The following is a 23,210-nucleotide window of genomic DNA, read 5'->3' as shown; positions in this document are numbered from 1 at the left end:
AGGTGGTGACCATAGACCTGCATTATATGACTCACAGACAAGAACGGTTTGATCAAAAAATGTCAAAAGTGAAAATACTGTGGAAACAAAGACACCTACATCTTGGATGCCCTTGAGTTGGCGCTAAAAGGAGGCGTGTTTCAGCGCAAACATTCCCTAGTGTTCCCAGTTCCAGAAAACAATTGCGCCACTGACCAGAAAAAAACACAGTCCAAAGTCAGTGGTGCGTTTTGTGTTGTTCTAACACAGTCTCATCCCAAAAAGTCATATAACTGACGTTTTGGGACCTCTTTTGACCATACGTCAATATCCGCCTTTTTAGGGCCCCCTTAAACGTCGGTAGATGGCGATCCCGGGCCGTCATACAACTGACGCTTTACCTTTAACGTCAGTTAGGTGACGGGTTAGGTTTAGGGTTAGGCCTCATCTACCGACGTTTAAGGGGGCCCTAAAAAGGCGAATATTGACGTATAGTCAAAAGATGTCCCAAAACGTCAGTTATATGACGTCTTGGGATGAGACCGGGTTGGTTGTTCATAACGCTATTTTAAGTGCACATGCTTGGCCATAATGTAGCGGGTGCACAATGCGAATACACTTTGATTCTCTCATCAACACAGATGCAGCAGTTTTTACTTTTGCAAATAATACATTATAACAAGGAAAAATATTAACAAATGAGGGAATTCATTGTGGTGTCCATGAAGATGTGAAAAAAATGTAGGCCTAAATCTAGTTTACACATTTACCCAAATTTTTCAGGCTAATTATAGTAATGACGGATCAGTTTCCCCCATAGTGGGCACATATGTATATAATGTTTAACCGACGCTGATGTGGGTGGGTTTCTCTCGTCTTTCACTGCCCTGACAAGAACGTCGGTCTCATGGGCTGTGAACCGCTCCTGGCGCACGCCTGCTTTTAAAGGGTATGTTGTATGACCCTCTGATTGGTTTATTTAACGTTACGCCCAAACCACACCTGACCAACCCCTTTTAAACTTGCGAAGGGCGCAAGAGGCATTTATCCCGCCGGTAAAATAGCATCAGCGCCTAAGACCCGCCCACAAAGTTACTTGCGCTTCGTGCTTGATACTTGCGTTTCAGAGGTGCGTTTCCCGTACAACAACGTAGTTCACTGCTTCACTACCATAGTACGATGTATTGTTGGAACAATCAACTAGCTAGTCACGACTGTTTCCCGAAACCCACTGTCGCAAAGTATCGTTCAACCATGTTGGTTTCGCACCTGGTGGAGTAATAACTACTTTTAATGAAACTGTTTGAGATCCAATTAACGCTAGATTTGTTTTATTTAAATTGCAGACATGTCATCTGAGGACTATTTCTAATTGTTCTCAGTTGTTCTGCTTTATTACCAGACTCAATATTTGGCTCGTTCTTACATAGTAGAGCATATAATTGATGATGCCAGTGCAAAAGAGGAATGGCTAAACTTATTTTAACCCCCAAAGTAAATCTAGGACCACAACATAAACCTCTCAACAATGAAAACTTCAAACGACGGACAGACACTCACTGTTAAGGTGTTGTGAAAGCAGGATCAAATGCTAGAGATGTTTCTTGGCTATACTTACAAAAGGCAATGTTCTAAAGGCTGAAGTATCTGAAGCATCCCTATCATGCCTCGATCTCTGGTGATGAACTACAGCTCTGGATATGTTGTCACTTCACACTTTCATGTCTGTGCTTTTAAAAACCGCTTGAGTGCAGTAAGATGGTTACGTCCACTTAAAATAAGCCTTAGTCAAAGGCCTGCAAGAAACGTCAGACTCAGAGTCTAGCCTGGTAAAAATAACATTAAATAAACAGAGATTACAGCAGATTAAGGGTGGTGGTGGCGGGGTCTCAACACTGGTGTGGATCATGTTACACGCTATGGCGGATGTGCAGTTTTGGGCCTTTGGTCTTCCCGTCTCTCGCTGCTTTTAAAGGGATAGTTCAATTTGAAAATAAATTTTGGTATTTTTTAGATTACCTCAAGGGCATCCAAGATGTAGGTGTCTTTTTTTCCGCAGTATTTTCAATTTTGATATTTTTAGGTCAAACCGTTCCTGTCTGTCAGTCATATAATGCAGGTCTATGGTCACCACCTCAAAGAGCATGCACAGAGAAGACCAGATTTAACATGATTTAATGACTAGTAAATGTAATTTCACATTGATGGCCTAAGACATGAAACGAGCGGTTTGTGTGAGAAAACGAACAGTATTTATATCGTTTTTACCTATTGTAATCACAGCCACGTCCAAGTGATCTGAGGGCGCGGGCGCTTTGTGGCTGTGGTTACAAGAGGTAAAAACGATTTAAATACTGTTCGTTTTCTCACACAAACCGCTTGTTTCGTGTCTTAGGCCATCAATGTGTACTTACATTTATGAGTCATTAAATCATGTTTAATTTGGACTTCTCTGTGCATGCTCTTTGAGGTGGTGACCATATACCTCCATTATATGACTGACAGACAAGAACGATTTAACCTAAAAAATATCAAAATTTAAACTACTGCGGAAACAAAAACACCAACATCTTGGATGCCCTTGAGGTAATCTAAAACATACCAAAAATTAATTTCAAAGTGAACTATCCCTTTAAACGAAGGTCACCATCTGCTCTCTACGGGAGGGGATGTTGTGAATCACAGATTCCGATGGATACTGAATATCGTCAATAAATCTAGTGTTATTGCATTCCTCACTTGGTAAACATGACGAAGGTTGCACAAATAAAGCGTTTTGAGATCACACATGGGTGCCTTACTATTTACTCCCTCCAGGAAATCTGTGTTAAGCAAGGCCGAATTTGTGCAAGCAATGATTTGACTGGCATTTATTCACTTGCTAGATTAACATGGCAATTAATCACTGTGATTCATTGGGAAAATGAACACTAACAAATCGCAGAATGCACACAATCTTAACCCTGAGTCAGCGTTTGTAATTTACAGTGCGAACACTAGACTATCAGCTGGAGAACGGTCCAAGCTCCTGTTCGTCATTATCCTGGAAACTTAAAACCCGCTGCGCCTCATCCTGGGAGAGACAGGTCGTCTCATGGGAAACATTTCTGCCCCGAAAGGAGAAATTAATACAGCGCATCAGAACTTCTTTTCCAGCGCTCTGTCACAAGGACGAACCACCGCATCACACTGACTTTTACTGCAACGGCTCTTATGCCTATTTCACTTATTTTTTATCTTTATTTCATTTTAACATGCAGATTCAATTTTGGAAGACCAATGAAGTTTTCCAGCACTGATGTTAAACCTGGCATGACATCATGTATTTGAACAAGCATTAACATTAATGAGATTTGAGAGTTGTAGTACATGAGCTTTGTTTCATTGAAAGTTGAAAAGCGATGTGTTTGATGGAAGAAAGAAAACTGAAGGATCATGTGACACTGAAAACTGGAGCAATTATCCTGTCAATTCAGCTTTGTATCACAGGAATAAATTACATTTTAAAATATATTAAAATAGAAAACAGTTGTTTTAATTTCTAATAATATTGTTTTGCTATTATATTTTACATATTATGTTATGCCTTATTTCGATAGTCCACTTCAGACATACTAACTATATGTAAATGTACAACTTAATGTCAACTAACTCTCATTAGAGTAGACCGTTTGGCTTAGTAGAATAAGTTGACATGTAACAAAGTTTCTTCAAGTCAGTATAATGTCTTTTGAGGAGCATCAAAATAAAAAGTTATTAAGAGTTATTAAAAGCAGATATTATACACTCAAAAAAATGCTGTGTTATTATAACTCAATTTTGGGTAAAAGTAATATATAGTGATTTAGTGTGATATATATATATATATATATACACATATATATATATATATATATATATATATATATATATATATATATATAGTCATTAATAACTATATGTAGTTATTAAAATGTCTAAAGTGGACTAAATTAAGTGTAACCTTATATTTTTAACAAAATAAATGCAGACTTGGTTAGTACAAGAGACTACTTTCAAAAACTTTTGAGTGGTATTTTAAGTGTAAATTAACATTATATTGTTATTTCATGTTACCATATACAAACTTAGCGATTGTAAGATTAAGATCATATTATTTTTGGTCTGTTTGTCGATCATCATTAAAAATTGGGTGTTATCAGCTGCCATAGCATGGATACACAAAATGAAATAAAAACTCTATCTCTCTCTCCACACACATGAACCTTCCCCTGGTATACATTTATCAGGATCCTGAGTAAAGCCAACAGGATGCGCTGCCATGTCCAGAATGTGACAGGGTACTGAATGAGACATCAGTTTATAGCACTCGCTTCCCATCATTCAAAGATGTGGAGTGACTGTGAGAAGGAGATTCACTGAAAGAGGCAGGTCAAATAATTCAACAAAACTCCCCACGTTTGGTCTTGAGTGGAAATGGCAAACTTCCTCTCACATTTCCTGAGTGTGTACCAGACTACAGTAGCACACCACCCAGATATCTGAAGGCCGAGAGAGTGATTCCTGCATAATCACCTCCTCTGTTCTAATAAAATCTAATTAGTGTGATGATAATCTCATTTTTTTTCATGGAAGAAAATAAAACTGAGAAATAAGCACATCTTTCATTGGAGCAGTAATCTTAGTTCCTCTGAGGATGAAACATAATGAAGTCACTCAAAGCCTTAATAAACAATGTGAACTAATGCAGATAAAGAGAGCATTCCCTCCACACGCCTCATTTAACCCAATCTGCTGAGTAACAGCCTACGCTCCTTACTGGGGAAAGAACCACACCAGCGCAAAGAGCCTAGCTCGGAGTCAGATGTTTTGTAAGAGGATGAAATGAAACTAAAATAAAACATAGGAAAGAATAATATAAAAAAAACATGACAAAACAAAAAAATCATATGGAACTCATAACTGGAATCAAAGCAAAACAAACGATACAACAAAACACAAACATTAAATGAACTTCATTGAAATAAAAACAAAAACTTCAGTTGGATGAAACATGTAAAACAAAACAAAACAACAAAAATAAACATCAAAAATAAAAACTGAAATAAACCAAAAGAAGCTTTTAAATGAAAAAAACATGACAAAAAAATGAAACAAATTAAAAATAATATAAAATTAAATTAAACAAAAAAAATAAATAAATGAACTAAAACAAAAACAATTCAACAAAACACAAAATTAAACTAATAAAAAAAAAATTCAAAATTCAACAAAATAGAAAAAGCAACAACCAAACAGGCAACGTGAAACTTTTGAGACTGAGGCCAAAAGCCCGAAGCCATAGTCCACTCATAGTCCACCCACTCAAGTACTCAATAATCAATCATAAATGTGCCTTCAACAATATAGCACTTGGCAGAAAGACTCAAAAGCAATTTCCTCTTCTTCCACCTAATTCACCTTATACCACTAGTCAAATAAGTGGACATGCACGGCGATGGATGTAAGTATGAGCATGAGAGGGCTTGAGTGTAAATTAAAGGTGGTGTGAGAAAAAGAGATAATACACTGCTGGAGCATATTATGGAACGGATAGTGATAAATAAATACTGGGTGTTTTTAATGGGGCAGAATTAACACTCCACTGACGCTAACCAATAAAGCTGGCTAATGGGAAACAAGCAACACTGCAGTCACAAGCAGGTTAAATGAATATGCTGAGCAAAAAGTTCAATTCAATGAACAATTCTGCTACTGTGATGAATCACCACATGATTTAACAATATAAAATATTGGTCCTGAAGCAATACAAGCATTCAGTCCAATAGCCTAACTTCCAGTCTGGATAACATCCATCTCAGGCAGATTGTAGTTCATCTGATTTGTGCAAAGGAACTGTACTGTGAAAGTTGCATCCATCTCAATCCTTCATCTATAAATAATGAGGATTGCATGCTCTCATAAGCTCGTGTTGTAAAAGTCAGATATTTATTTACTGGAATCCGGACGCATAGAAACTGTAAAAATGCACGATGAGGAAAATAAGAAACAATGGATAGAAATCTATTTAAAGGGACACATCACCCATTTGCATTAAGCTTTGTATCTTTTGAAACCCAGTCATATTTTTGAATGGTCATGGTTTATTCCCTGAGATGGGAAAAATAAGGATTTAAGTGTTTTTACTTCCTGCTTATTATGACGTAAAAATCGTAATTTGTTCCTGCTCGTCACAGCCAACTAACAAGAAATTTTGCGTGAAATGAATTTCAAACTCTGGTGGCAGCTAACATTAGCCTTGTAGACGTAAGAGTGATTTCTCTGTTTGTGCTGTTCCGGATTAGTGGGTGTGGCTTGCGGAGCTGTGCAATGTGGTGCATTGTGGGAGTTGTTGTCTTACATACAAATGCACCCTTCGGTTATTTTGTGTCTTTTCTCGGTCAAGAGGGCACCAAATTCAAAAATTATTTTACATTTTGACTACATATATGATCAACGTTCAATAAAGATTAATGTTAAAATGGGTGAAATGCTCCTTTAAAGAAATTAAAAGAGTCTGGCAGGGCAATACTGAGGTCCTATAGACATGAATAGAGTTGGATAATATGTAACATTTTATTTCGATTGTCCACTTTAGACATTCTACTAACTATAATTAACTTTTCAACTACATATCAACTAACTGTCATTAGAGTATTAGTAGACTGTCAGCTTAATATCTGTTAACACTTTATTTTGTTGGTCCCCCAACAGACATTCAAGTAAGTTGGCGACAACAAGTAAACTTATTCTCCTAACACAAAGCCTAACACCTCCTAACTATAAGCAAACAGTCTACTGACAGTCTACTATAATATACTAATACTCTAATGAGAGTTAGTTTGTAGTTGAAAAGTTACTTATAATTAGTAGAACGTCTAAAGTGACTATCGAAATAAAGTGTAACCGGATAATAAAACAAAATAAATCAAAAACAAAACAATCTCACAAAAACATCCCAAGAAAACGCTAAAAACTCTTGACTAGAAACTAAAAATACAATTCAAGGAACCACTCAAGTCAAAGTGTTTGAAAGCACATTAAATCTCTGCCTTGTCATCCAGAGCTGGACAGAACAAACTTTCTTTCGTTCTTTTTCAACCTGTATGTTTGTCAGTGGCCCTTTACTACAAATCTGGCATCCTTAAAAATCTTGGTGGCCCGTTTGGACTGCAGCTTGACTCGACAAGGTCACGGCCACCATGGAAAAAAATAAAATAAAATCAACGACCTTCCCGGGAGGAGGGTCTGATCCCTGTTGGATTTATGATCGCTGTGTAATTTCTTTAAAAGCACCAAAATGCATTATTGAACAGCGTAACAGCACTACGAGCACAAAAGCATTTCTTACACACGCAGTTCTACCGTGCGAGCGAGGCTATGCGTTTGTGCCGAGGGAGCGCAATTTTTTATATATATATTTACTTATTCAAACTCAAGCGTACAGCACTTTGAGGGACCGAACACCAATTCTGGACAAGCTGTTATTTCTGGCTGACTACTTGAAGTTAAAGAATAGGTAAAACTGCAAAACATACTGAATCCTAATGGAGATAGAAAAGCAGGCCTGGTCACTTTTCCCTCTGGTTCTCTCAGCTTTTGGCTATGTGCGTTTTTTTTTTTTTTTTTTCTATTACGCAGCAAAAAACACAAAATCAAGACAGACAGAAAGCCATTGATATAAAAACGGAAGTCATCTAACAAAACGAGAGTTGGATTATTTCCTCATTTCTAGGCTGAGGTTGAAGTCACTTCTTCAGTTCAACTCGATTTACAGTCCTTTGATTACAGTTAAGAACCTTTGCCCATGTGTTTGCTTGAAAACAGCATGTGATTTTCTATATGTGGTGCTATGGAAAACGGATGCAACCAAAGTTCAGCTTCGGCCTGCTAAAACTCCAGCTGCTCGCAGGCATCCGCCCATGTGCGTTACACACGTTCACCTCTGACCCCCATCTCTAACACTCTGATAGCTTGTAAGTTTTCCCTCTGACAAGACATCTTGATTTGGGGCGAGTGCAAGAGTGATAAAAAAAGAAGCCTGTCCCATGCATAAAAGTTTTACAGGCTACCAGGCATTTGTGCAGAACTAACAGTGTCAAAGGTTCCTCTCGTGTCCTAGCGATGGCTCATTGTCACACCGGCAGGTGTCCTCTCTGTCTGACTTGTGTTTAATGGCTCCATTTTCAAACAACTGAGTGGACAGAACAATGCATGTTATGTAATGTGTGATTTTACTCTTGACTGAATCTTTGTTTTACTTTGGCAACCTTAGTAAATGTTACAGAGCAAAATTACATGTATTTTCTTTTCTAACTAATCTAATTCCATCTTTGATAGAAATGTTTGTGATTATAGCACAATTATGCTCGGTTTCACAGACAATTCGTTTTGTTTCATTGATGCACATCAGCAATGTTTTTTCTAGGTACTTGAAAAATAAAAATAAAAAAATAATTTCCCTAAGGCCTAATCCTGGCTTAATCTCACTCTTAGAAAAGGTTCTATATATAGAATCTTAAAAGGTTCTGTCAGCGCTACATATTTGGAACCCTTAAAAGGTTCTATACAGTTCTTTGTAACCAGGAAAAATGTTCTAAATGCACTGAAACTGTCTTTTGGACCTTGAACTGTTTGGTTCCCATTGAAGTCCATTATATGGAGAAAAATCCTGGAATGTTTTCATCAAAAACCTTAATTTCTTTTCGACTGAAAAAAAAAGAATGACATGGATATCTTGGATGACATGGGGGTGAGTAAATTATCAGCAGAAGTTGTTTTTTTTAAAGTGAACTACTCATTTAAGAGTAAGACTTTCCATAATGGCAACTTTAAGATAAAAGACACTCAACACGTCAGTTACAAAGCGAATCCAATCATCCCATCTCAATTATCCTTTAGACACACAACTTTTCCACTGCTGAGGCTTTAGTCGAAATCTTGACCATCTCACGTCATTCCCTAGTATTTCATTTAGAGCAGAGGTCTCAAACTCGCGGCCCGTGTGGCCCCCTACTTGATATTAAAGTTTAATGTTGGTGCGGCCCGTCGTTGCGTTTGCCGAATTTTTTATTATTATTATTTGTATCTCTTATGGGCTACCATATAGTCTCGTGACAGCTTACGGTGGGTTTGTTGTCAATAGTTGTCATAGACAACCACGAAGTACAAATATACTGCGCCTGGAAAAAATGAGCGCGTCGCTTCAATTATGAGCGCGCAGGGCGTTTGATGAGCGCCTACATTTGAAACGTACTTGAGCGTGCAAAATATATGAGCGCGATATGTGAACAGGCCCAAGGCGAGCTACCACCACCAAATCAGGCCACAGCTACTGATAGCTCGCGAGCGACGTGTTGGATACCCCTGCTCAAATACAATGTGAGAATAATCATTTTGAGCTTGTAATATGTGTTGAGTCTGAACGCGTGCAATGAACGATAGTTCATGAACTCGTTCATATTTTGGGCGCACGTGAACTGAACGTAGCTAGTTACTGCCTGATGAATGTTACAGTGAACTCGTTCATTCCAGTGGCTGTGAACCGAGGAGCGAGGAGGCGTCGTATGATCATTTAAAAGGGTTTTATGAGGTCGGTGAGGATGGGAAAATCTTACATGTCTGTGCAAACTTTGCACGTCGATAAAATGATTGTTATCTGTGGTTGTATATGGGCTGTGGCCATAATAATAGCCTAATAATAAAAAAGAAGCAAGCAGCAACATATGGAAAAAAAGAACTATGAACTAGTTCATTTTTGAAATATGAACTGAACTAGTTCATTTTCAAATTTGTGAACTGAACTTTGAACTAGTTCATGTAATGAACTTGGTCCAACAGGTTGATAAGAAGGTTTGCTTTGATATGTGCAAAGTCAGTAATTTGCCTGAGACACTATAAATGTGTAGAAAGAATTATTTGTATTTCAAAAGCAGTAATTGTTTATCTAAGTATAATAAAAGGAAATGTGCCTTTCGGGAAAAAAAAAACATTCACTATAATAGTGTTGTATAAAGAAAATAAAAAGCAAATATGACCATCATCACAAAGATGTTGTGTATAAGAAAAAGACAAAGAAAGTTTGTAAAATGAACTTCAACTGTCAGAAGGACAGCTCATGAAGAACCAATCATGTACAGAAAGGAATGTTCAAATTCAGAGGAACAGTTCAGAAGAAACGTTAATAATAAAGATTGAGAAGATTGGATCAGTTGTGCTCCATTTTTGGAATACTTAAATACTTTTTTTTTTTTTTTTGGAATACTTGATGCGGCCCAGACTCTATCTCCAGCGGCCCCCCAGTTAATTTGAGTTTGAGACCCCTGATTTAGAGGGTGTGTTTAAAACCCAAACTGCTGTGCTTTAGAGAGAGAAAGAGTGTCTCTTCACAACATTTGTGCCAAAAACAAGGTAGCATGAGAGAAACACATTTCCTCACAGAGCAGAGCTAATTAAATGATCAAGACAATACACCCCTAATCGCAGTCTCAATTTAATGATCAATGTGCCACTTCATTTAGTTTACGTTATTTAGTTGATCACACATCCGGTCTGACAACATCTAGTTAGACTGGTGCCAGGCATGCCTGTTCTCGGATGGTTCAATCGAGAATCTAATGCTATACATTGGCAGGATTTACATCACCCACATGCCCATGGCTCTAATAGAAACTGCTCAGAGAATCAGACACTGCGTGTCTGAAACATGAGAGTTGTAACCTTGACAAGCCAGGTACTGTTAATAACTCCTCACTGCACTTCATTCATTGGAAAGAGAGCCAATGTAATTATTAAGAATGCTTATCTAAGTTTTTACTGTGTCACTCCAAAGCATCCGGTTTCAAGATATCTTAGACTTATATGTAATGTCCTTTGAGAAATACAATCGTTTCCTAAACCTATAAAATCACACAATAATCATTTGTTTGTTAGGTAATCTTCCCTATAAGCAAATAACTATGGCAAAACCGAAAGTGAGATGAATTTACCAATTTTCACACACCATTTTCTCTGAATTTAAGTAGTTGAGCCAAACCTGTGTGTCACAGGATAAATATATTGTATAAGAACGTTTTTGTTGTTGTTGTTGTTTTGTTTGTTTGTTTGTTTTTTTGTCTTGGACCCCCAACTACCACCCCAAAATTGAAAGGCTGCTAAATATTTCCATGTATAAAGGCCCATTTATACAGTAAAAAATATTGTAAACACAAAATATAATTTTGGAAAATATTCACTTTCCATTTGGTTGACATCTAGAAAGTACATACCCGCCATTAAGAGTACTATTTGATGTATAAACCTGAAGAAAAACTAAAAATATGGCCATTGAGATGGCATTATGACCTGGTAGATATGTCCAATATGGTAAATTTACTGTATATTGTATGTAGATAATACAATATACATTGTATATGTATATGTATATAATACAATATACATATACAACTGTATATTGTATTGTATGCATGTAGAAGACCTATTATGCCCTTTTACAGTCTTGATTTTATTTTAAGGCTGTAACAGAATAGGTTTTCATGCTTTAATGGTTCAAAAAACACATTATTTTTCCACATATTTCTCCATTGTTGCAGCTCCTCTCTTCCCAGTCTGCCAGTAAAGCTCTGTTTAGTTCCTGTCTCTATGAAGCTCCTCCTTCTGAAAAGCACAATATGCTCTGATTGGTCGGCTGGATCAGTGTGTTGTGATTGGTCAACTGCTTACCATAACCACCAGTTTCAACACACTATTAATTTACTCAACCAGACCCACCCCTTTATTTTGCATATGCCTTGGGCGGGAATTATTTAAAAGAGGAATATTGTGGTGTTTGTTCCCGGAAGAAAACTCAAGACTGCAATGGAGGTGTTTCAGGGAGTTCATGCTCAAACAGCAACATTACACACTAAGGAAAGGTGAAAATTTGAAAAACTATAATAGAACCCCTTTAAAATTACCTTATATATCTGTCCTCTGTGTTTGTGTGTGTGAGAGAGAGAAAGAGAGACAGGAAGAGGGAGAGATTGCTCAGCATAGATGGTGTAAACAAATGGTGGCAATGGTTTAGAGACCGCTACACTTGTTTAAAATACACTGAGGTAAGACACGCCAAGACACGCAAGAAAGGGTCTTCTATCAGGCAGAGCAAAGTTGAGACACGACACATTTAACGGCTATGATATGAATAGGCATAATGGTACTTGATGTAACTCTTACAGAAGCAGTTGTTGAGACTAGTCTAAGGGAACTTTGGTGACCTTCGTGTCAATTAAACTCAACTTGAAATCAGAATTGACCATATTTATGTACTTAAAACATTTCTGGATTCGGATTCAGAAAGCATTCTTAAAAGGATACTTCACCTCTGGAAAGATGAATGTGTATTTAAAATGGGTCATTTATGTAGAAGAAATATTTGAATTTGCAGCTTTCTAGACTGAGAAAAGCCAGAAAACATATTTTTGGCTTATGTGCGAGAAAGACAACAACTCCCAGAATGCACCTGGTTCGCTGCCCTAGGAGGCCACGCCTACCGGTAAAAGAGCGCAGTAGTTAAACAACAGTCTAAGCTACTACTGAGTCTCCATGATGAATCTGCCCGAAAATCTGTTTTGAGAACGGCCAAAATGTCCGGGATTCGGCTTTTGCGTTCTACAGTCGCCATTCATCATGTTTACTGTGGCGAGCGGGACGAGTGAGGCCCGCGGAAGAACGGTGTGAGGTCAGTGGCGTGATTACTGATGAGCAACACCTGTGAGACGCACCGGTCTCGTATCTCTCACGGAGGAGCGGGAATATTCTTAACAATGTTAAAACACACATCAACCGATCACTTGTTTAGCGTTCATGTAAACACTACGTTCAGATTCACCAATCGGATTGAATTCAGTTAGACTGAATCAAAAGCCGTGCATGTAAACAATGAATGGTGACTGCAGAAAGCAAAAGCTGAATCCCGGACATCGACGGCCGGACATGTCCAGGAGAAAGAGGACGGTAACCCCTTAAAGTTACTACTCAGCTTTCTCCACAGAACAAGAGCCTGCTAGCTTAGCTTCCAAAAAAGATGGCCGACACTGTGTTCATTCTGTGAGTGAGATCCACCCTCTATGGCCGGGTTGAGAACATGCAGGACAGACCCTACTATTGACTGTAGTCTTTAGTCTCTGGCCAAAAAATCCTCAGGTGACGCAAAATGGCGATTTTTGCGCCATCTGAGGATTTTTTCCAGATAAAAAAATGCATAAATCTCTCGTCTCAGGGGGATATGAGCATGGAAATTTGAAAATACTACAGGTTATGCTGCTTGATATTGTAAACTGGTATTTCTTATACCATATTATTTTAATGTAATGTCTTAAAGGAGCTGTATGTAAGAAATTTATTTCAAATAATCATAAAATGGCCCTGATATGTCACTAGACATTAAGAGATCATGTTCATTTCAAATACTTGTACTACAGGGCTGTTGAATGCTTGTTGAATTCTGATTGGTTGAGAACGTTCTAAAGGTGTGCAATTATTTTTTAGGGAAACGCACGGCTAAAGTAGGTTTCAGGCAGGTTTGACCGCATCACAGTTCCAGATCACTGCGCGCAGTTAACTGTAATAACGGAAAATAGGATACAATTCATAACAAGAAAAAACATGCAGCCCCATGCGCTTGATCTGCAATTTTCGATGTCTAACTTCACAATCAATGGACACATACAGACTAATTTTAATAAATAAAGAAATAGGCTAAATAGAAAATTAAACTGAATAGGCTATATAAATAAATTGAAAGTCCTGCAGCATGGATTTTCTTAATTATTCCAGATAATATAACAAACAAATAATTATTGATAGGCCTCCTTGTTAAAACGGCTTTGTGTGTTTTATTTATTGGGTTATCTACTGTCAATTATAGAAAACAACAATGAATGAATGAATTAAAATGAATTGAATTAATGAATAAATAATAATATTAACGCACATGCTTTTCTGTCTCATTATCTCATTATCTCAACATCTCTCTCTAATAACTGCATTAATAGCTGCATAAAGCCGGGACACACATAGGCCAACTAAGACAGTTATGAATGTAATTTGATACTTATGACTGATCATGCCCAAAGGCTTGTTCAGCGCTATTCAGTCTGTGTTCACACAGTTGGTGTTTAGTAAGACCTGCTACAGTCGATGGAAACAGTCGGTCTTCGAATATTTCAGCGAATTGTAAGTGTGTCCCCCATCATTCATTAGTCTGCTGCTATCAGTGGCTCAAACCTCCGTTACTAACTCTAAAATGACATTTTGGAATTAGCAACGGAGGATTATAGGCGTAAGAAATTAGCCTAACGCACAAGAGTGTTTTACTGACAAAAACTTGACAAACGTCTTGAAATGCATCATCTGATCAATGTTTTGAGGTGTGGTAACTGTAGTATAAGTGGAATAATTGACTTGCACAAAACTTCACTTCGCGTCGTGACCACATTACCACCTCGGGTGTGCATTATTTTTCTAATTATTCAACGGTCTGTTGTCAATATTATTCCAAAATTGCATATTTAAACGTTTTTTTCCTTGAAAAAAAATCTTCATGCCTTAGAATAGCGAATGCAACTCCATTGTCTCATTTAGTGTATCAGTTCTATAAATATGTAAATGATCCCCGCCTCCACTCACTCACTCACAGCAGCTCAGAAATCCACTCATTGATGATTGCTTGTTGATCTGATTGGTTGCAAGGTAATTTGTGATGTCAGAAACACCAGCGATTTTAAAGCCTGTTTTTGAGACTGCAGTTTTAAGAAGAAAAAAAAAATACTCGGCAATGGTGTTGACTTGTGAATTTGCACATGGTTGGTCTTAAAGCATATTAAAAACACCACATAGACTGAAAAATAAAGTCAGACACCACATAGACTAAGAAATTTCTGAGAAATAAAGTCAGAATTTTAAGATAAAAAGTTACTTTTTTTTAAAAAGTTTAGCTTAATTTAACAGCTTCAGAGTTATTGAAATGGTTATATGACTACTTTCGGGTTGAATAATGGGCGTCTCGACCCCCCCTGGTGCCTGTGAGCGGAAAAATCTCACTTGCAACTTCGGTGTGGCAAGCCGCCGGCCTCAGGATCAGGAATTTTAGCGTGATATCAGCTCTCGCGATGTAACATATTCCAGTTTGCGGCAACACTACACATATCCAGGAACAAGGTCGAGAAGGATGGAGTTTGTCACACTATCGTCATGGCTGAGCCGGCATATAAGATACAGAAAGCTAGGAAAGCATTGTCAGAGAAACAGAGAAAGAGGAAACAGCAGACTGACCGAGTGAGAAGTCAGACACGAGCATAGGCGCGGGTGTGATATATCCCTATTGAAACATCTCGCAGCACGGATGTACCAATACAAACAAATAAAACATCTCCAGGTAACTCTATAGTAGATTCATTTAGTTCGTTTGTTAAATAAGAGGCGATCTGAAATGTGTTGTTTTTGAAATCAAGTGACCAAAGCGCGTTGCCGCTGCGATCAGTTTCAGTGGATTCAGTGTTCTGTTGTGACGCGCACTGTCTTCAAAAGAACGCGCGCTCAATCCGTTGCGGGGACTGAGAGACTCATTATGGTGAAATCACAAAACCCAATGCACAAAAAACATGTCCCTGCTTGAAATACAGCCACTAATACAACCGAAAATAAACTATACTATTAGTAGGGATTAGAAAAACCCAGAACCTGTGACACACATGGCAAAAGTTCTTCCTCTGGACCATTATAGTTCATGGGGATATGTATTTAATCACGTGAAAATTCTCACCACTAACAACATATATTAGATCTCATTAAACGACAAATTAAACACAATGTACTATTGTATACTATGTAACACGTCACGCTCTCCGTGAGTGGTATTTACGACAGTAACGTTAAAAACAAGTACTCCACAGTTACTCTAGGAGTCGCTGTTTGACAAAAACAGCATTACTGCCTGGTGTCCCTTTAAAGGGTTAGTTCACCCAAAAATGAAAATTAAGTCATTAATTACTCACCCCCATGCTGTACCAACCCCGTAAGACCTTCGTTCGTCTTCGGAACACAAATGAAGATATTTTTGATTAATTTTGAGAGCTGTATAACTACCACATTGGCTGCCTAAGGGACTGCCTCTTGACGGCCCAGAAAGTCAATGAAGAAAATGTTTAAATATCCCAAGTGACTACCGTGGCTCAACTATATGTTTATCAAGCGACGAGAATACTTTTTGTGCGAAAAAACAAACAAAAATAACGAGTTTATTCGACTATTCCTTTTCTTCCTTGTAGGCCAGAAACGAGACTTCCTTAGATTTCCACGACGCATGCGCGAGAATTGCGATCTTTTTCAACTACTTCAGATCAGTTCTCGCGCATGCATACGTGGAAATCTGAGGAAGTCTCGTTTCTGGCCTACAAGGAAGAAAAGGAATAGTCGAATAAACTCGTTATTTTTGTTTGTTTTTTCGCACAAAAAGTATTCTCGGCTACAGCATGGGGGTGAGTAATTAATGACTTAATTTTCATTTTTGGGTGAACTAACCCTTTAAGTGGCGGAAACAAACTTCCATATGAAGAGTTCAGATGCAAAAGCCTCTAAGTGCCATTTGAAATTTTCTTCTAGAATGATAATTTTTATCAAGCTTGTATATTTAAGTTCAGTAATTTCACTTAAATTACAATTAATAGGTAATCTTCATCGCAATTTAAGTGAAATTACTGAACTTAAATATACAAGCTTGATAAAAAATTATCATTCTAGAAGAAAATTTCAAATGGCACTTAGAGGCTTTTGCATCTGAACTCTTCATATGTTTCAATCGTAAATGTGATTTTTTATTTTTTTATTTTTAGCTTTAAAGGGACAGTTCACCCAAAAAATGAAAATTCTGTCATCATCTACTCACAGAAGATGATATTTTGAAGAATGTTGGTAACCAAACAGTTGATGGGCCCCATTGACTTCCATAGTATTTACTTTCATACTACGGAAGTCAACAACTGTTTGGTAACCAACATTCTTTAAAATATAATCTTCTGTGCGTAAATGATGACAGAATTTTCCTTTTTGGGTGAACAGTCCCTTTAAAAAATGTTTTCCCTAACATTCTGTGATTACGAGTTATTTTTGGAATGTGTAATTGGATCGGGCTTGAATTAAAAAGCACTCATTAGGAGATGATTTGGCCTGTGTTGTGCTTTGGAGTGAGGGAGATGAGTGACAGGCGGAGGTATGAGAGACTCTGATAAGCTCTCTTCTGCTCTCAAACTGTAAGGCAGTGGAGCTGATGTCTATCTCTCCGCTTTAATGGCTCTCACTATGGATTTATTACTCATTGATTGAGAGGATGAAAACAATGTACTGTAATGGTCAAAAATGCCTTCTTAAAAAGAAATCACACTACAGAAAAGAAATGCATCTGAATGTCACACTGATACACACATTAATTTAAAAGAAATCACACACATGTGTTTTTTGTGGCATCCTGAAATTAGTCACAGTCACAGACATCCATTAACAACCTATCTGATGTGCCTACCCGCAGGAAACAGCTTCTGACCAGTCATATACAATGACATAGTGGATTATTTCAGAATAGGGTCCAGCCGGGACCCTCAACTAAAGACAAGTGGGCTAATAACTAACTCTGAATACACAAATGTCACACTTAGTATGGCTGAGAACTTGCTCTACATACTCGGCCCTTTTAGTTGGCAACACAATCAGCAACAATGAATAAAACATTTAATAATGTGCTGGAGCGTCCCGAGGCATTATACTGTTTCAACCAAGGATACAACGCATCTGTAAATGTCAAACGGAGCTCTCCCATTCAAGCAAACTTGATTTGTTGAAAGAATGCAGCATGGGAATTTAATCCAATTGTTAGAGATGAAAATCAATCTTGGCTGATGTTGAAATGATATGGTCTATTGGAAGGGTCACCTAATAGGAAAATATCCCGATTCAGCTTGTTGAGAATTAGAGAGCGTCACTGCCTCCAGGTGAGCTCATGGCAGGTGGGCCATTTGAGTGAGCAAATTACTTTACAGTCATTAACAGTTTCTCTTAGGTCATTTATCAACATGCTTCTTGCTTAGCTTAAAGGGATAGTTCGTACAAAAATTAAAATTCTGTCATTAATTACTCACTCTCATGTCTTTCCAAAGACTTTTGTTCATCTTCAGAACACAAATGCTCAACCGAACCTGCTTGATGCATGAGAACAAACCTCATTGGTTATTGCAGAAGCTCAAATGTGATGTATAACACGAGAATGAACCTCATTGTTATTGCAGAAGCTCAAACGTGATGCGTAACACAAGAATGAACCTCATTGGTCCTTGCCGAAGCTCAATTGTGATGCGTGACACGAGAATGAACCTCATTGGTTCTTGCAGAAGCTCAAACGTGATGCGTAACACGAGAATTAACCTCATTGGTCCTTGCCGAAGCTCAATTGTGATGCATAACACGAAAATGAACCTCATTGGTTCATGCAGAAGCTCAAACATGATGTGTAACACGAGAATGAACCTCATTGGTTCTTGCAGAAGCTCAAACATGATGCGTAACACGAGAATGAACCTCATTGGTTCTTGCAGAAGCTCAAACATGATGCGTAACACGAGAATTAACCTCATTGGTTCTTGCAGAAGCTCAAACGGGATGCGCATCACGAGAATGAACCCCATTGGTCCTTGCCAAAGCTCAATTGTGATGCGTAACATGAAAATGAACCTCATTGGTTCATGCAGAAGCTCAAACATGATGCGTAACACGAGAATTAACCTCATTGGTTCTTGCAGAAGCTCAAACGGGATGCGCATCACGAGAATGAACCCCATTGGTCCTTGCCAAAGCTCAATTGTGATGCGTAACATGAAAATGAACCTCATTGGTTCATGCAGAAGCTCAAACATGATGCGTAACACGAGAATGAACCTCATTGGTTCTTGCAGAAGCTCAAACGTGATGTGTAACGCAAGAATGAACCTCATTGGTTCTTGCAGAAGCTCAAACATGATGCGTAACACGAGAATGAACCTCATTGGTTCTTGCAGAAGCTCAAACATGATGCGTAACATGAGAATGAACCTCGTTGGTTCTTGCAGAAGCTCAAACGTGATGCGTAACACGAGAATGAACCTCATTGGTTCTTGCAGAAGCTCAAACATGATGCGTAACACGAGAATGAACCTCATTGGTTCTTGCAAAAGCTCAAACATGATGCGTAACATGAGAATGAACCTCGTTGGTTCTTGCAGAAGCTCAAACGTGATGCGTAACACGAGAATGAACCTCATTGGTTCTTGCAGAAGCTCAAACATGATGCGTAACATGAGAATGAACCTCGTTGGTTCTTGCAGAAGCTCAAACGTGATGCGTAACACGAGAATGAACCTCATTGGTTCTTGCAGAAGCTCAAACATGATGCGTAACACGAGAATGAACCTCATTGGTTCTTGCAAAAGCTCAAACATGATGCGTAACATGAGAATGAACCTCGTTGGTTCTTGCAGAAGCTCAAACATGATGCGTAACACAAGAATGAACCTCATTGGTTCTTGCAGAAGCTCAAACATGATGCGTAACATGAGAATGAACCTCATTGGTTCTTGCAGAAGCTCAAACGTGATGTGTAACATGAGAAAAAACCTCATTGGTTCTTGCAGAAGCTCAAACGTGATGCGTAACACAAGAATGAACCTCATTGGTTCTTGCAGAAGCTCAAACATGATGCGTAACATGAGAATGAACCTCATTGGTTCTTGCAGAAGCTCAAACGTGATGTGTAACACGAGAATGAACCTCATTGGTCCTTGCCGAAGCTCAGTTGTGATGCGTAATGCGAGAATGAACCTCATTGGTTCTCACACGTCAAGCGAATATGGTTGATCTTCCATTTTCCACAACTGATGTGCGGGTTGATGAATGTTAATATGTGAATAAAAGCCTAAATTCAATCTGTTCATCATATAAAGTGATCGCATCTCTTCAGAACATTTTGAATAAAACGCTCAAATGGATTAGTTTTACGATCAAAGTGGTAGTTGCTTAGCTGTCGATGGAGGGACCGAAAGCTCTCAGATTTTATCAAAAATATCTCAATTTCATTGATGAATGAAAGTCTTACAGGTTTGGAGCGAGAAAATTAATGACAGAAGTTTCATTTTTGGACTTGGTGAAAAAAAAAACATGCATCTCAAAACCAACAGTTTGATGTGTGTGACTTACATGAAGGCGTGATAAATGAACGCCCATCCTCTGGGTCTTTCGAGCACGTTGTACAGGCAGTTCTGTAACTTTCTGTAGCGTTTACTGGAGGCAGAAGGGGTCGCCCTCGGGCCCGGTGGCGCCGGCAGTGGCGTGCCCAGTAAGCCGGTGCGGTGAGACGGGTGTCCTCGCTCTGGGCTGGACGGTTCGCTTCTTTCCGTATGAACAGCCGTGAGAGCCACAAACTCAACCCGCCTGTCATCGTTGGATCCAGGGGGGGCCAGCATCCTAATGCCTCCGTTATTGGAAGGACTACCCAACATTATTGTGTTTACACAAGCAAACTAGAGCACCATATACAGCAGAGATTGACCGATACAGTTTAACAACCGATAATGATTATTTGTATTAAGTGTCCTACAGTTGATATTCAGAACCAATTTTTGATGTTTTACACAATAATAGCTCAATTATTATCATACACTTGCTTATTATTGGGTATATAATCTAAATGAATGCATTATTAAAAACATTCTAAACTGTGAATTTAATAATGTTGTTTCTTAAATAGCCTGTTTAGTTGCAAAGAATATCATTAACTCATCATTCTCTCTAATTCTTCACTAATCTTGAAAAACAGTATCAACACATCATACTTAAGAATTAATGTCTATTACATAGCCAACAACTTTTCTATAATTTGTGAAAACAACAATAAAAAATGTATTAATTTACCTGTAGACACTTTTGTTTCCTGTTCCCGATAATGTCGTCGTTGGACGCTATTGTTTATTTGTTTGTTTGTTTTTTTTATCGCTAAACCGATAATTGATTAAGCAGACAGCAAAACTTACACTATCAAATATTTTTCAAAACAAACGTGATTGCTGTAGCTAATCAGAAAAATAATACAAAATTTGTATCAGGGCATGTAACACAATTAGCTACTAATTAAACGTAAAAATATCATATTCCTTTAACTCGTGATAACCAGCAAGTGAACAAAAAGTGTTCAGGTGATACATTTGAAAAGCCTCATAGAGCGCGTCTGTATGTTATTAGTTAATTTGAGTTGCTATTACTAATCAAAGATACGTCCATACCGCCATAACTCCACATTGATATGAATATTTCAGCTGAATTTTCATCTTAAATCGTAACTGGAACATGAGCACTTCATGGCGAGACACTAACGTGCGCATTAATTAGGCTACTCAAAAGTTTTAAAACACACCCTGCAGCACTAAAAAATCCGAACGCATTCCATAAGTCAAGGTTTCCTGACAAATACTGTCTAAGAACAAGGCATAAATGTTTAGAAGTAAACGACATGCCCGGTTTTCCCCCTCCGGCGCGCGACGCTCATTTCGGTTCTTTGGGGAGGAGCGGAGCGGGTCCGTGTGAGATGAATTCAAAGTCGTGCCTGTAGTTCGGTCATTTCAAGATTGTCCCAAAAGTCCGTGACATATTATAGAGTCCAAGACGCTCAACGATGTGGACGGAGAGAGTGCGTAACCTGCACGTGCTGCGCGGAGCGCGAGGAGGATGAAAGTGAGAGCGGGACACACGCGAGGAGAGGGAGGGATGGATGGCACGGACACCAAATTTAGCAGAAGGGATTCAGTTTGTTCAGTCTGTTTTGCCCCAACAAACCTAAACACATTTTATTGCACCCCTAAAAAAATCACAGAAATTAAAAAAGATCCATTCGTGTGGAATCATCAAACATTTACAACTTCGGATCAATGTAAACATGCACTTATATCAAGAAGAGAATCAATCAAAAGGCCATCTTGTTGATGTCAAGGCCAAGATTAACCCTCTCGAACAGGTGCTGGGGATGTGTTGTACAGTATTATAAGCTCTGCACACGTGCCTCACTACATGCCAATGTTGTGTCACCTACCCATAAGGACAATAGTAAAATAAGAATAGCAGTCTCGAATCACTCTCTTATATGAACAACAGTTTGAGAATGCTTAAGTTATGCGGTGTTGATGGTTGATGATGGAGCAGAGAAGGGGACATCAACAATCAATACCTTGCATTTAGTTTATGTGATTTTACGCAGACCGTCCTAATGGCTTCGGCTGTTGCTGCAATGCTTTAGAGCAACCGTGGAATGCATTAGTCTTTTGCCTCTTAAGCCGTGCTTTATTCCCTGCAAGCACTCATACATTTCTTTTGCATGTTTTGATCTTAAACTAAGTGACATTTCAATGCACATTCCTTCACTTGATTTTAAAGCTGTGGGGTGAACTGCACAAAACGTTGTGTGCAAATGAGCGAGAATAAAAAAACAAAGCATGAATATCAACAAATTAATTAAAGTCATTAATAACTTATCCATCCATTTTGTCTGGAAAGAAGCTGAGTAAAAGTCTACTCCGATACTTAGGGTTCAGATATTTCTCAGAATCTCAAGCTGTTACTTTCAACATCAGATGAAAAATGATAGGCAAAAGATAGTGTACACTTACAGCATTCCTGCAGCTCACACAATAGAGCATGGCCTCATGGGATAGTAAAATGTCCATCAAAGACTCACTTCAGAATCTCGCTTGAAGTGGGTCATCCAGGTATTTTTCACCAACAGTTTTTCAAATCCTTCGGACATACTACTCTGTTGGCGTACTGTTTTATATAGTCTGTTTTATATAGTCTTACTAGGAAGGATTCGATTTCAGACGCTAGTTAACGTAACATGTTTTTGTTGTTTAGACGCAAATGCTCAGTTCTTTCTTTTAATATATAGATTATTTACATGTAGAACAAAATATTTCAGGGGGCATGAAAGTTTTGTGAATATTACTAAAAACTGGCGCTCAGTGGCAACTAAACTAAAACTATAATACAAATACGTTGCTGGCGGAGAGTTAGGGGCACTGTAAAAAAAAACCTGGTTGCCTTAAAATTAAGTTCATTGAACTGGAAAAAGTGAGTAAATACAATGAAGGAGATTAATTTAACCATCAGAA

The 23,210-nt window shown here is 38.2% G+C and overlaps 1 protein-coding gene across 2 annotated transcripts in view; it reads right to left on the bottom strand.

Annotated features, from left to right (window-relative positions):
• Positions 1 to 21,767, bottom strand: part of kcnq4 (potassium voltage-gated channel, KQT-like subfamily, member 4) — a 77,612-nt gene extending 55,845 nt beyond the window's left edge. Inside the window, exons 1-2 of one of the 2 annotated variants that reach the window (XM_089123111.1) lie at positions 20,968 to 21,767; positions 20,254 to 20,544 (exon numbers count right to left, since the gene is read on the bottom strand). In XM_089123111.1, the coding sequence (XP_088979237.1) occupies positions 20,254 to 20,519 (266 nt within the window). In that variant the 5' untranslated portion in view covers positions 20,520 to 20,544; positions 20,968 to 21,767. Of the gene's footprint in view, positions 1 to 20,253 lie in introns of both variants that reach the window. The other variant, XM_039680654.2, reaches the window with a different exon arrangement.
• Positions 21,768 to 23,210: the final 1,443 nt, after the last annotated feature.

This window comes from Pimephales promelas, chromosome 18, assembly GCF_988280905.1.
Source record: "Pimephales promelas chromosome 18, fPimPro1.hap1.1, whole genome shotgun sequence".
NCBI classification, from domain to species: domain Eukaryota; kingdom Metazoa; phylum Chordata; class Actinopteri; order Cypriniformes; family Leuciscidae; genus Pimephales; species Pimephales promelas.
Note: the sequence above shows the minus strand (reverse complement) of the source record. Positions and strands in the feature narration are given on the sequence as shown.